At 50.1% G+C, this 13,752-nt stretch overlaps 1 protein-coding gene across 2 annotated transcripts; it reads right to left on the bottom strand.

The window, feature by feature from the left end:
• Window positions 1-244: 244 nt before the first annotated feature.
• Window positions 245-12,235, bottom strand: LOC311530691 (melanin-concentrating hormone receptor 1-like). 2 transcript variants are annotated; one of them, XM_084647501.1, is made up of 2 exons: window positions 12,164-12,235; window positions 245-4,405 (listed from the first exon to the last, which is right to left on the bottom strand). In XM_084647501.1, exon 2 carries the CDS (start codon window positions 4,368-4,370, stop codon window positions 3,357-3,359), a length of 1,014 nt encoding a protein of 337 aa, XP_084503627.1. In that variant the 5' UTR covers window positions 4,371-4,405; window positions 12,164-12,235; the 3' UTR covers window positions 245-3,356. The 2 variants fall into 2 exon arrangements, with proteins under 2 accessions (XP_084503627.1, XP_084503626.1); XM_084647500.1 differs by lacking the exon at window positions 12,164-12,235 and adding an exon at window positions 10,941-11,332.
• Window positions 12,236-13,752: the final 1,517 nt, after the last annotated feature.

The raw sequence follows: 13,752 nt of genomic DNA, 5'->3' as shown, positions 1-13,752 counted from the left end.
GACTAAGAGGTGGAGAGGGGAAAGGATGCCACCAAAGACCATTGAAAACTAAATTTCACAGAGAGCCACATTTCTGTGTAACCTGGTTATGCCCTGGAAAAGGTACCCACACATGCTCACAGAGCCATTTATAGTTCTGGCTCCTTGACTCATTGGCCAGCCTGTGATGGGAAGTACAAAGTGTTTAGCAGCATTAGGCTTGCAGTACAGGATCAGACTGCACACAGGCCTGGAGCCAACCAGCTCAAGAACAAATGTCTTTATTGTACACGAGATAACAATATGGCACTCTCTGAGAGCTAAATACCAGCAGCACAAAGTACACAAGAGGCCTTAGGCCCCGCAGACACATCCAGCTCAAGCTTTGCGGATAGATGGATAACTACACATGTTTGTAGCATACGCAGGGAGCTTTGGGGAAATCCTCTCAATTTCAACTCTGCTGGTCTTGATCCCTGGAGAGGTCTGTGCTGCCTGCTCAGAGACGCATGGGAAATGCCCGACTCCTGCAGGGTGGCAGAGTCTCTAGCACAAGGACCAATATCTCTGATTCACACAAAAATTAAATAAGCCCTCTCCCTTACCTAGGGGGATGTTTGATTTGGTTTTGCATTTGTGGAGCCTCTGCTCAGGGGGATTCCCTGTCTCCCTGCTTTACATCCCCCGCAGTTCCTGCTCCATGCTCCATCCAAGGAGCCTCATCTAGAATCTCTCAACACCACTCCCTGATCACAGCCAGCCCTTAAGCACAGGCCATAGGGAACAATCCTGCTCCTGCTCTAGAGTGCTGTTCTGGGGGAATCTAACAGGTCTCCTCCACCTCTCATGTCTGTGATTTAGGCTGTCCAGGTGGGGCCCTGCAAGTTCCGCAATCCGTAGAGCAGCCCCAACTCCCTCTCTGGCAGCAGACCCAGAAGGGATAGGGAATTAGCCCCCGCCCCCCTCGCCTCCGAACCCCATTCTCCTTACTCCAGCAACAAGAGTGGAGAAGGTGCAGCATGGGGCCCATTGCTGCTTGGAACCTGTCCTGGCTCTAAGAACAGGAAGATGTTATTGAGTGACAAGGCCTCAGAAGCTGAGCCTGCTGCCTCCACACCAGGCACAGCCCCTGACTGACCAGGGGTGTGCGGGACATTTTGTTTTATGCCTGGTTTGTGAAGAAAGGACCTATTCGTTCTGAAGATCTTCAGTTCAATGTATTAAGACCCTGCTCAGCTAGGAGTTAGTGGAGCACTGGCTTGGACAGAAGGGAAGATGAGCTGCTGCTAAGGGGATTTTCAGTCCCCATGTTCATCCCCTCCCAGAACTTTCCTCACTCACTCAATTTCTTTTATTAGAATGAATTAGAATCAATCTCCACTGGCTACCCCCTCTCACCAGAAAAGGAGCCACAATCCTCCCTCCTTCCCATTTCCTTACCCAACTGGAGGGTGACACGGACTCTATTCGCCCTTCTTGAGAAGAACAAGACTCTCCTTAGCAAACCCCCAGGCCCTGTTCCTTATCTCTTGCTCCCGCCTCCTGAGGGAAGTTATTGGCCAAAGAGCAAGTAACCACAATAAAGCTCCCCCTAGAATCTGCACAGGTGAGTTAAATTCCATTCAGTCGGGATGGGAACAAAGATCAGAAGAGGAAAGAGTATGTTATAGACCTAAAGAGCTGACTGCCCACCCATCTACATTTATCCTCCAGGGGCAGAGAACAATATTGGGAGACTACTAGTATGGTCATGGGATGTGTGTGGTTGCACTGGTGTATGTTGTTAGAGAAATAAGTGTGTGTCTATATGGGGTTGCCTGCATGTGTATCAGCTAGTGTGGATATAGGTGAATGTGTGGACATGTTAATGGGTTTTGTGTACTTATATATACACACATGCCTACAAACGTGTGCGTGGTTTCTGAAGAATGTTTTGTGGTTGTCTGTGTGTAGCTGCATGGAGGCGTGCAGCTGTGTGGATGAGTGTGTGATTATGAGGATATGAATCAGTTCCTTTGTGCCGTGTGTAGTCCCTGTAGGAGTGCATGTGCAACAGTGTGTTGTTGTAATGTTTCTTCTACATCAAACACATTCACAACAGTCACTTGCTCCTTGTTTAACAAGCAGCTTAAAACTTTCCTAACTGGCTCCTGGGACTCCTGTGCAGTCTATCAATATAATCCTCAGCATTTAGCTGATCCATGTCCCTCTAACAGGTGAAAGTACCTCTCAGTCTCTGGAGAGATAGAGCTGCATTTGCCAAATATGGACATTGTGGTTTTAATTGGCAGTATCATCATTATCCTCTGGAAGTCCCTTAAGCAGCTGCATTTTCTCAGAGCAACCTCCTCCCATTCTCTTCCTCTACACACATCTGCCTTTGTGCACGCTGTCTTGTTTGGAGGAATATTTAAAAAGCCACCTGTGTAATATTCCCTAATGAACATGCAGATTGATGGGCACAGAGGGAGACTAAAGGAGACGCATGAGGGAAGCAGGCTCAACTGAGGGAAGCAGGCTCAACGGGATGACTATCTACAGATCAGGTGTTAAGAGCAGCAGCTTTGCTCAACTGTGAAATCCCTTGAAGTGGTACAATCACTATCTGCCAGAGGGTCTGATTTTGCTTGCAAATATACAGAGACAGCTTGTCAAGGCCCCAGCATCCAGTTCCTGAATATTCATAGGTCGGCCAAGCAGCACAGCTCACTGGAGGCAGGTTGGGACTTCACCAAAAAGTCCAGAGGATCTTGGCAAGGCAGGAGTTCCCTCACTAATGCTTGTGGGTTTGTTCCCCAGGCACTTTGAAGGCTGCTTTGCTGAGCAGTTCCTTGTCTTTTTGCTTCTGGAATTTAAGCATAGGCCTCAATAAGCTCAGTTTTCTAGCCCTCCCCCCGCTTTTTAAAATAGTCTTTTTGTAAAGTTCAAGTCTTAAAGCAAGAGGGTCCATATCAGCTTCTTTCCCAGAAACAATGGTCAAACAGTAAGGACCCATTTGAGATCCTTTTGCTAAAGGCTGGCATGGCATTCAGTGCCAACAAAATACCTTCCGAAGACTTCTCTCTCTTCATGTCTCCCTCTCTTTCCCTTTTCCCTCCAAGAGGAGCCCAATGTTTTGTGTGAAATTAAAAGGAATTCCCAGGTCGTTCCTCAGTGGACCAAGGAACCAGTATGCAGAAGCTCTTAGATGGGGGTAGATTGAATGCAGAGCCCTGTAATGAGAGAGGACTCAACTGTGCATCTCCAAAGTGGAAGCCTGGAGTCCATGTGCTTCACTGAGGGTAGTCAGAAGCTACTTCTTATCCACAGCCCTCCTTACTTTGTGTCATTCCCAAAAAAGAGCCCCAAAGCCATCCTTTGGCGTGACAATAGAGTCCCTAGTGAACAGCAACAGTCACAGGCAGTGAGTGTGGGGAAAAGTCCTCCAGAAACTGAGTCTGCTGAGTGGATTCTGGTGCAAGCTTTAGGCACACACTGGCCTCTGTTGCGCTGTTGTTGTTGATGGAGCTACTGTTGCGGAACTGCTTCTTGGCAGGACGGATGGCCACCATGAACTGGTGCTTGAAGGTCTCACTCAGGGCAATGTAGAGGAAGGGGTTGAGGCAGCTGTTGGCATAGCCCAAGCTAATGGCGAAGTTATAGGCATAGAAGAAGGCAACAGAAGGTGTGTCAATGCCGAGATGCACCAGCTGGAGGATGTAGAAAGGGGCCCAGCAAATGAAAAAGGCAGAGCAGATGGCAACTGCCATGCGGGTGACTTTCTTGGTACGTACCTGGAGGCTCCTCTGGGGAAGGGGGACCACGGTGGTAGCCATGTGCTGGAGGATCTTAAAGTAAACAACACAGATGACAATCAGTGGGATAGCAAAGGCCAGCATGAACTGGTAGAGCGTGAACCAGTAGACATCAGTCTCAGGGTTGGGAAGCAAGAGAGCACAGCGGACAGTCCCATCCTCCAAAGGCATCAGACCTGCATACATCCACACAGGAATGATGGTCAGGAAGGAAAGGAGCCACACCAAGCAAATTACTGAGGCTGCTACACATGGTGTCCGGACATAGGTGGATTTCAGAGGGTAGACAGTTGCCAGGTAACGGTCGAGGGTCATCACTGTCAGGATGTTGGTGCTGGTGATCTGGCTGTTAGTGTCCAAGGCGGTGATGATGGTGCACAACGGAGCCCCGAAATACCAGGCACCATTACCAAGGAGCTGGTGGATGAGGAAAGGCATGCCCAGCAGGAAGAGGAGATCCACGATGGAGAGGTTGAAAATGAAGATGTCGGGCACAGTCTGCTTGCACCTCAGCTTTTTCTTCTTGACAATGGTGTAGATGACGATGAGATTCCCGACAATGCCCAGGAAACAGATGATGCCAAACAGGCTAGGCATGATCACATTGGTGTAGGGGGCTGCCCTTTCTGCCACTGCCAAAACAAACCAGAGCCATGAGTCTTAACAGCCTGGGCTTCATACCCCACTGTGCCAATACCCCTGTGTAGCTGGATCTCTCCTCAGCTCAGAGACAGGTTTAAAGAATTCTGAAATTGTGTGGTTTCAGAGTGGTAGCCGTGTTAGTCTGTATCAGCAGAAAGAACGAGAAGTACTTGTGGCAACTTGGAGACTAACAAATTTATTTGAGATAAGCTTTCGTGGGCTGAAGCCCACTAGATCAGATGCATGTAGTGGAAAATACAGTAGGAAGATATATACACACACAGAGAACATGAAAAAAATGGGGGCTGCCATACCAGCTCTAACGAGACCAATCGATTAAGATGGGCTGTTATCAGCAGGAGAAAAAAACTTTTGTAGTGATAATTAGGATGGCCCATTTCAAGAAGGTGTGAGTAACAGTAGGGGGAAAATTAGTATGGGGAAAAACTAAAAACTATTTCCCCATGCTTATTTTCCCCCTACTGTTACTCTCACGTGCTTGTCAACTGTTTGAAATGGGCTATCCTAATGATCACTACAAAAGTTTTTTTCTCCTGCTGATAATAGCTCATCTTAATCGATTGGTCTCATTGGAGCTGGTATGGCAAACCCCCATTTTTTTCATGTTCTCTGTGTGTGTGTGTATATATATATATATATATATATATATGTTCCTACTGTATTTTCCACTACATGCATCTGATCAAGTGGGCTTCAGCCCATGAAAGCTTGTGCTCAAATAAATTTGTTAGTCTCTAAGGTGCCACAAGTCCTCCTCGTTCTTTCTGATGAAATTGTGTGGATACTAAAGTGGGGTAACTTACACCTTTTCCTGCCCAGCCCAACGCACATGGCACACCAGCTTAGTTTCACATTTACACCCACTTTGCCATATAAGCATCCCCATAATGCAGTGGTTTTCAATTTTTTTTTCTGGCAACCCAGTTGGAGAAACTTGTTGATGCCCATGACCCCACAGAGATGGGGATGAGGGGTTTGGGGTGTGGGAGGGGCTCAGGGCTGGAGCAGAGGGTTGAGGTGCAGGGGTGAGGGCTGCGGGGTGGGGCCAGGAATGAGGGGTTCAGGATGTGGGAGGGAGCTTTGGGCTGGGTCAGGAGGTTGGGGTGCAGGAGGGGGTCAGGGCTCTGGGCTGGGGGTGCAATCTCTGAGGTGGGGCTGGGGATGAGGGGTTTGGGATGCAGGAGGGTGCTCTGGGTTTGGGGGAGTCTGGTCTGGGGTAGGGGTTTAGGGTGCAGAAAGGGGCTCCAGGGGTGGGGCTGGGGATTGGGGTGTGGGGTTGGGGCTTACCTCAGGCAGCTCCCGGCCAGTGGTGCAGCGAGGGTGCTAAGGCAGACTTTCTGCCTGTCCTGGTACGACAGACTGCGCTGCACCCTGGAAGCAGCCAGCAACAGGTCTGGCTCCTAGGCAGAGGCACGCAAGCGTCTCCGCGTGGCTCTCACCCACAGGCATCACCCCTCCCCCCCACTCCCATTGACCTGTTCTCGGCCAATGGGAGCGTGGAGCCAGTGCTCAGGGCAGGGGTAGCACGTGGAGCCCTGTGGCCCCCTGTCTAGGAGGCGGACCTACTGCTGGCCGCTTCCAGGGCACAGTGTGGGGTTGGAACAGGTAAGGACTAGCCTGCCTTAGCTGGGCAGCACCGCCGATAGGACTTTTAACGGCCCAGTCAGTGGTGCTGACCAGAGCCACCACACCCCAGTGCCTGACATTCCACGACCCAGTACTGGGTTGCGACTCGCAGTTTGAAAACCACTGCCATAATGTACCTCAGTCCTGACTTGAAATAGCTATGCCAGTGTATCTCAGCTCTGACCTACCTCCTGCAAGAGGTCTCTAAAGCTTCACCTAAATACTAAGGCCAAGGTTTTCAAAAGCAGGTGCCTAAAATTAGGCCCCTGAGTCCATATTTAGGCACCTGATTTTCAGTAGTGCCGAGAACCCAGCTGAAGTCAATGGAAGCTGCAGCTGCTTAGCACTTGTGGAAAGCATTAGGCCCAGATAACCACATTCATTTTCACTTGTTACAATGATGGTCTCTGTAGGTTAATGGCCCAATAGCCAATGGCAACTCACACCTGATTTCTCTGCATGACATCCCAAGTCTGAGTTAGTGTTTGCTGAGCCGACTGCCTTGTCAGGAAGTGCCATGTACCACATGTGCAAAGAGAAGACCACCACCATCCCCAGCTGAGACAGATCACTTTTTATCTCATTATTTTTCTCCTACGGGGGTATGTTGATTCCATGATCAATGAGTCACTGTGTAAATTATTTGTGTGCTTGTTGAAATGATATGCACTGCAGTTCTAGCATCCCCTAAGCCCACTGTATGACTGGCTCTCATTGAATTGCAGATGATTCAAACTGATTTTATTTGGGAACACTTTTCAATTATTCCATTCTTCTGTCTCCTTAACAACTTGTTCCTGCCGAGGTGTAGTGCAGGAAGGAAGGGGGGGACATTTACAGTAGAACCCAGAGAAATAAAAACTAGCAAATATGTCACTAGTGTTTGGTCCTTCTGAACAGCAGATACCCATTCAGGGCCAAGTATTGCCAGTTAAAACATCCTGAGTCCAAACTTTTATCTGTTACATCAGAGTAAATCTGGAGTAACTTGACAGAAGTCAATGGAGTAACTCCCAATTTACACCGAGGGTGGGGTGGGGGTCAGAGAGCAGGATCAGACCCAGAACTAGCAAAACAGATGTGTGCCACCTCAATCATGTCATGTTTGCTTTCTAGGGAGCAGAGATGTGACAAGTCGCTGGTACCACTATGCTTTTGACACTTGGAAGCCTCAGGATGAGTCATAAACAAAGCCAGGTAGGAACATTTTGAATCTATAGCAATATGCATCCTATCTCAAGCATCCGCACAGTTGACAGAATGCAGCCAATCAGCCACAAATGGGAAGAGCCTTGTCACAGGTAAAGCAGACTGGTTTGCTAAGGATTCATATTTGTATCTCCAGCAAAGACAGCCCCCTGCTGCTTCATCTGCTGTTGATTAGAAACGGAAGTGAATGATGAGAATCTATTTGGCTGATGTCTTAGGAACACTCTGTCCAAACTAACTGAAATATATCACCCATAAGAAAATAATCCATATGCCTGTGGGATTTTCCTGCCTGCGCCCACCCCCTATATTCAGCTCATAATAAAAATAACTTTGGCACAGGCTGTTTCCAGGGGATTAGTGACCCACTGATCTTAATAGCCCCTGTCATGGCTGTGGTTGAAGTGTATCAATTCCTCCCAGCTGGTCATTATTCCCCAAGAAAAGCCCTGTGCTCTATGGCCTTAAATAACACTCTGACATAGGAACACAATTGAGACCTGTTGTTGCTCCCACATTATCAAGCCTACACATCTCCAGAGTGTCCAGACTGGCCTCCCTCTTTCCCAGGGCCTGGAGACTAGAAGAATAAGACTCTCCCTCCAAGCTGCTATATAGTAACTAATATGAGATGTGTCCCCCTCCCCCCCTTCCAGGAACATGGAAGATTGTGTTATTAAAACACAGGACATTTTAATGGCTGGGAGTCTGAATATAATGTATTTTGCTGGTGTACAACTGAGTTTTTTTAAAATGCTCATGGTGGTTTTGTAATGTTTGGTACAAGCACAAATAATCTTATAGCAAAGTTTATGTAAGCACAAAGGCCTCACATAAAAGATTATTTATATAGTGCCTTTCATCCTGAAGGATCCCAAAGAGCTTTGCAAACTTTGTACTTAAAGCACCACTAAAAAGCAGCCAACGCTGGGATGGAGGGCAGCATGCATGCAGACAACTGGTGCAGTGTGTACTGCAGGACAGTGGAATGAACGGGAAATTTTAGCAAATGAGACACAAAGACAGTCAGTGCAGTGTTGGCAGGACCTTAAGGTTTAAGGCCATATTAGAAAGTGATGCAATGAATTTAGTGGTTTCAGAGTAGCAGCCGTGTTAGTCTGTATTCCCAAAAAGAAAAGGAGTACTTGTGGCACCTTAGAGACTAACAAATTTATTTGAGCGTAAGCTTTCGTGAGCTACAGCTCACTTCATCGGATGCATTCAATGAAGTGAGCTGCAGCTCATGAAAGCTTATGCTCAAATAAATTTGTTAGTCTCTAAGGTGCCACAAGTACTCCTGTTCTTTTTAATAAATTTAGTGTGCATGTGCACTGGTGCCTTCCACTGAATAAAATCAGAACTACTCAGCTGTGTGGATTAGACTCTGTACTGCTACCATCTGAAGGAGATTCTTCTTTAGCTCAAATGGGTAGGGACTTTTAGAGCAGAAGGATCTGAGCTCTATCTCCATGGCTCTAGTGAAAGGCCAAGTGGCCATCCACTGCAGAATTATGACAACTACTTGAATTCTTATATGGCAACAAGATTTGTCACAATTTCATCTCTACGTCTCATCCTGTGATCCATACTCAGTCAAAACAGTCATTCACTTTAGTGGAAGTTTTGCCTGAGTGAGGATCACAGGACCTGGCCTACAGACCTTTATCTCTAAGGTGAGAATGTACTTGTAACAAATGTATCCAACTACCTATTAAACTGTCTTTTAGTGTGTTTGCTAATGAAGGACTTAAAGTGAAGCATTCAATGAATAAAGGTGACTGTCATCCACCTTCTGAAATAAGGAGCTAGATCCTCAGCTGCTGTAAATATTCATTGCTCTATTGCAGTGGTTCTCAAGCTTATTTGATCAGGTCTCCCTTATTTGTGTCTGTAGTCATGTATCCCCCTCCCCTCCCCTACCCTCCCAGTACATATGCTGCCAGCCAGCTCTGAAGGCAGAGGGGAGAGCAGCAGCTGCTGGCCAGGCACTCAGCTCTGAAGGCAGAGGGGAGAGCAGCAGCTGCTGGCCAGGCACTCAGCTCTGAAGGCAGAGGGGAGAGCAGCAGCTGCTGGCCAGGCACTCAGCTCTGAAGGCAGAGGGGAGAGCAGCAGCTGCTGGCCAGGCACTCAGCTCTGAAGGCAGAGGGCAGAGCAGCAGCTGCTGGCCAGGCACTCAGCTCTGAAGGCAGCACTGTGCCAGTAATAGCACAGAAGTAAGTGTGGCCATGTGAAAAGCGATATCTGTAAATATCACTTTTCACAGCAGCCTTAGTGCCCCATTGCCACCCATCTGCGCTGCTTCTGCCTCCCTGGGGCTGATGGCTGGAGCCCCACCACCTCCAGGTGAGGGATTGGGAAGGAGGGGGGAGAAGAAGAGCCAAGCCTGGGCTGCCTCCCATTGAAGGATGGAGGTGTGTGGGAGGACAGCCCTGGCTGTCAGCCCCCGGGGCAGGGGGGGCCTCCAGCTGTGCCCTTTATCCCCACCTCCGGGTTGTGCACAGCCTTTCTGCATGAGCCCCATCCCCCCTGACAGACAGAGTTCTTAAAAAAAACACCCACATGCGCTTGCGCCTCCCTTGACACTTTTCTGCACCTCCCCTGGGAGGTCCCCTAGTTTGAGAACCTGCTTCTATTGATTTCAGTGTCAGATTCTCAGCTCCATTGAAGTCAATGGAATGTCACCAATGTACACTACGGAGCACCTGGCCTCATGGGCTTCTCCACAGGATAAACCGTGTTGGCGTAAGACTATAAGATGGTAGCAGGGTCCAGCGGATAAAGCAAAGGTCCCAGGACCTGGGTTTCGCTCCCAGCATTACCAGATTCCCTTTGTGAGTCCAGCCAAACGGCTTACCTTCTCGGTGCCTCATTTCCCAGCTGTAGCACCGCGATGACGCTTACCCTCCACTGTGAAATGCTTTGAGAGCTAGGGCTGAAAAGTGCTGCCATAATGCCAAGAATTATTATTATTATTGCCTTATGCTCAGGATGCAGTGGAAGTATTTCAACTGCCTATGACTAATTTTAGAATAAAAAATAAAAAGGCTGAACCCGAAGGGTGACGGGCTTGCCCTGGAGGGATGAGCCTTCTCACTGGCTGCAGTGCCTGGCACTACGGCTCTCGGTTAATTGAAAGGGCTCTTTGCTGGGAACTTTGCAAGCTGCCGCATTCAACTTCTTCCCTCCCTTCGCGCTCTGCAGGGAGCCCCCCGGCGGGGTCCAGAGAGCGGCCCCCAGCGGAGCTGGGAGACCAGCGCAGGAGCTGTCCAGCCCCCGCTGGTTCTGAAGTGTAACAATTTCACCAACTTGCCGCGTGTCTCACTGGGGTGGGGGCACGGACGAGGGAGGGGAACTGAAGCGGAGAGCGCAGCCCTGTTCCCCGAGGCAGAGGCGCTGAAGCAGAATCTCTCCCCTCGGCCCAGGCTCCGGGCATCTTCTTGGAGCCGGTTCCGTCTCAAGCCCGGAAAGTGCAGGGCGTTATAGCGCGCCGGTGTAGGCGGGGCCAGCGCTGGGCTCCCCCAAACCTCCGTGTACCGGTACCCGGCACCAATCAAAGCACCAACAAGAGACCCCCTTTGCCAGAGGCTTCCCTGCCCACCTGTCCCAGCCCATCCCGTAGGGTCTGCTGCCGCTGCTCTCAGCCCCGCCGGCCCCCCCGCCCGCACTTACCGGACCCGTTCCTGGGAGCCCAGGCGGAGCAGTTCCTTGGGCACAGGGGCGGGGAGTTTTCCGAGGCCATCTGGAGGGGAGCCACGAGGCGAACCTCAGCCGGATTCCTCGCCTTGCCTGGACGCCTGCCCGCTCCCCGGCATCTCTCTGCAGGCCACGGGGCGTGGGAGAGGGAAGGGGCTGGCGGCAGGCGGGGCAGGGTCCCTTGGGCAAGTTGGCAGGGAGCCGGCTCCCCGTGCCGGCCCCGGGGGACTTCAGCCGGCCGCCGGGCTGGGCGGCTGGAGCCGATGTTCCGGGCGCTGCACGGGTCTGGCGGCGGCTGGCAGGAGCTTGGCTGCCTAGGTCCCGGCTCCGGGGAGAGCTGCGGGGGAAGCGGAGCCTGCAGCCCCTAGCGGCGGGCGCCGAGTCAACCTCCAGCGCCTCTCCCCTGCCCGCCGCCGGATCAGCCCCCAGTCACTGCCGCCGCCGCAGCGCGCTGGCTGCCCTGGAGGAGCGGCGGCCGGGGCTGGTCTCCCGCCCCCACCCCGGGGCGCTCAGCGCCGCAGCGCTGAAATCAAAGAGCAGCTGACTCCGGCCGCCACACACGAGCGTTCACACACAGCGGTGTGCTGCATGGCATTAGCAAGCGGCGCCGCCGAGAGCCGGGGGCGGAGCGGGGATGGAGGGGATCGTGCCCAGGAGACAGCGAGCCAGCCAGGCAGCCGCTTCCTTCCAGAATGGGCCTGTGCCCTGGCAGGCTGGGGGAAGAGGACAGGGGCACAGGGTTCATCCTGGTGTCCTAGCCCTCCCCTGTGGAAAACCTTGCTGGGCTTTGGATCAGGTGGAGTGGGAGCTGTGGGGGGCTGAGGAACCAGCTCCCAGCATGGAGGATATCTTCTCCATTCTCCTGGTGTATTTCCTCTCTTCCCACACTCCTCCCACTCCCAGGACTGACCCCCAGCTAGGGCATGGTCCCAAATACAAGGAATTAGCACAATGATTCCCAAACTTCCTCACACTGGGTCCCTCCAGGGCTCCCTCTCATCTAGCTGGGAGCCTCCCCATTTACCAACTGGAGAAGGGCAGAGTGGTCAGGAGTGCCTGACATTGGTTCATGACCCTCCCCAGAGGCATGAACCCCAGTAGACAAACCCTAAATTACCACATGGTGCCACCCCCGATTTCCCCTTCCTGGAGCTGAAATCCTGTAGAGATGGTTCTGCTCAGCCCAGTCAGACACGTACGTCACCAGCTATGGATCTCGGTGTATTGTCGATGAGCCCCATATGGATTGAGGTTGAGCTCAGCAGTGCTCCCTTGGTTGTAATGAGTCATTTTCTGGCCAGTGAGAGTTTGCTGTGATCAGTTTTTGTCTTTTCGATTGTTCTGCTTTCCTGGCGGCAAACAGGCAGTATAGATTTCTCTCACACATACGCACAAAGTCCTTTCCTCAGTGAGTCAGAGCAAGCACCACTAACAGATTTGAGAGAGCACTGCTGTGAGCTGTCAAGACACCAGATAAATTACCCACCGAAAAGTGTGTAAACACCAGTTTCATCCTCTGACCACCTCAGCGCCCTCTGACTCAGGCTGCATGTTTCATTCCACCTTTGAGATACTTCTTCTTGTAATCAATTCAACATTTATTATTGAATTATTTATTGATTTGATTCCTGAACCTGAAATTATTTTTTTAGACTTTAATTTTAGATCTAGCTCTCCCCATGTACCATTGTGAGGGCTGAGATCAGCTGAGTGGTTGCTTTTCAAAAGTGCTGTGCACTCACAACCTTAGTTGAAAGAAAAGGAGGACTTGTGGCACCTTAGAGATTAACCAATTTATTTGAGCATAAGCATTCGTGAGCTACAGCTCACTTCATCCGATGCATACTGTGGAAAGTGTAGAAGATCTTTTTATACACACAAAGCATGAAAAAATACCTCCCCCCACCCCACTCTCCTGCGTAATAGCTTATCTAAAGTGATCACTCTCCTTACAATTAATGTGTATGATCACTTTAGATAAGCTATTACCAGCAGGAGAGTGGGGTGGGGGGAGGTATTTTTTCATGCTTTGTGTGTATAAAAAGATCTTCTACACTTTCCACAGCATGCATCCGATGAAGTGAGCTGTAGCTCACAAAAGCTTATGCTCAAATAAATTGGTTAGTCTCTAAGGTGCCACAAGTACTCCTTTTCTTTTTGCGAATACAGACTAACCCGGCGATTACTCTGAAACCTTAGTTGAAGTCAGTGAGAGCTGAAGGGACTCAGCACCTCTTAAAATCAGGCCCTTGGTGTGCACTTCTCATGACTCATACATGGATTGTCATTTCAGCAGGGTTTGACCTTAGCACTGCAGCTTGGATCTCCAATCACTTAAGCTGAAGGAGTCTATCACCATTAGCTGGCAGCAGCAGTAGGCTATTATCCTCTAGTGGATTCGCCACTAAAAGGGAGATGTGACATGTGCATTGGTGATGTGTTATGCACATGAAAGGACTGGAGGCAGGAAGTGGCAAATTCTCCACTGAAGTTTCATGGGTGAGTGAAGAATTTGACCCAAGATGTTTCTCAGCAGTGGGATACCCATGGGATATGAGAATGTGTGGAATCAGTGAAGCTTATGGAAAAGTGACATAGTCCAGGAGGTAGATATGTTTCTTTAAACAGCTTTTTCCAGGCCCAGTTTTAAAGTCTGTCTTACCTTTCTCCCAGGGAGTAAGTGGCTTTCTGAACAGACACCAGTTTTTCTACAAAGTGGAAGTTTGACATTTAAGATTCAGCAGGTTTCCAAAGCAAAGCATTATTTTGGCACTTACACCTCTAACAT

Source organism: Lepidochelys olivacea, assembly GCF_965140295.1.
Source record: "Lepidochelys olivacea isolate rLepOli2 genome assembly, chromosome: 14".
Lineage (NCBI taxonomy): Eukaryota > Metazoa > Chordata > Testudines > Cheloniidae > Lepidochelys > Lepidochelys olivacea.
Note: the sequence above shows the minus strand (reverse complement) of the source record. Positions and strands in the feature narration are given on the sequence as shown.

What these genes read in the sequence shown, in the direction of transcription:
- LOC311530691 (XM_084647500.1), bottom strand. Translation starts at nt 11,010, where the DNA reads ATGGCCTCGGAAAACTCCCCGCCCCTGTGCCCAAGGAACTGCTCCGCC. An exon ending in GGCTCCCAGGAACGGGTCCG is followed by an intron (nt 4,406 to 10,940) that starts GTAAGTGCGGGC and finishes TTGTTTTGGCAG; the next exon opens with TGGCAGAAAGGGCAGCCCCC.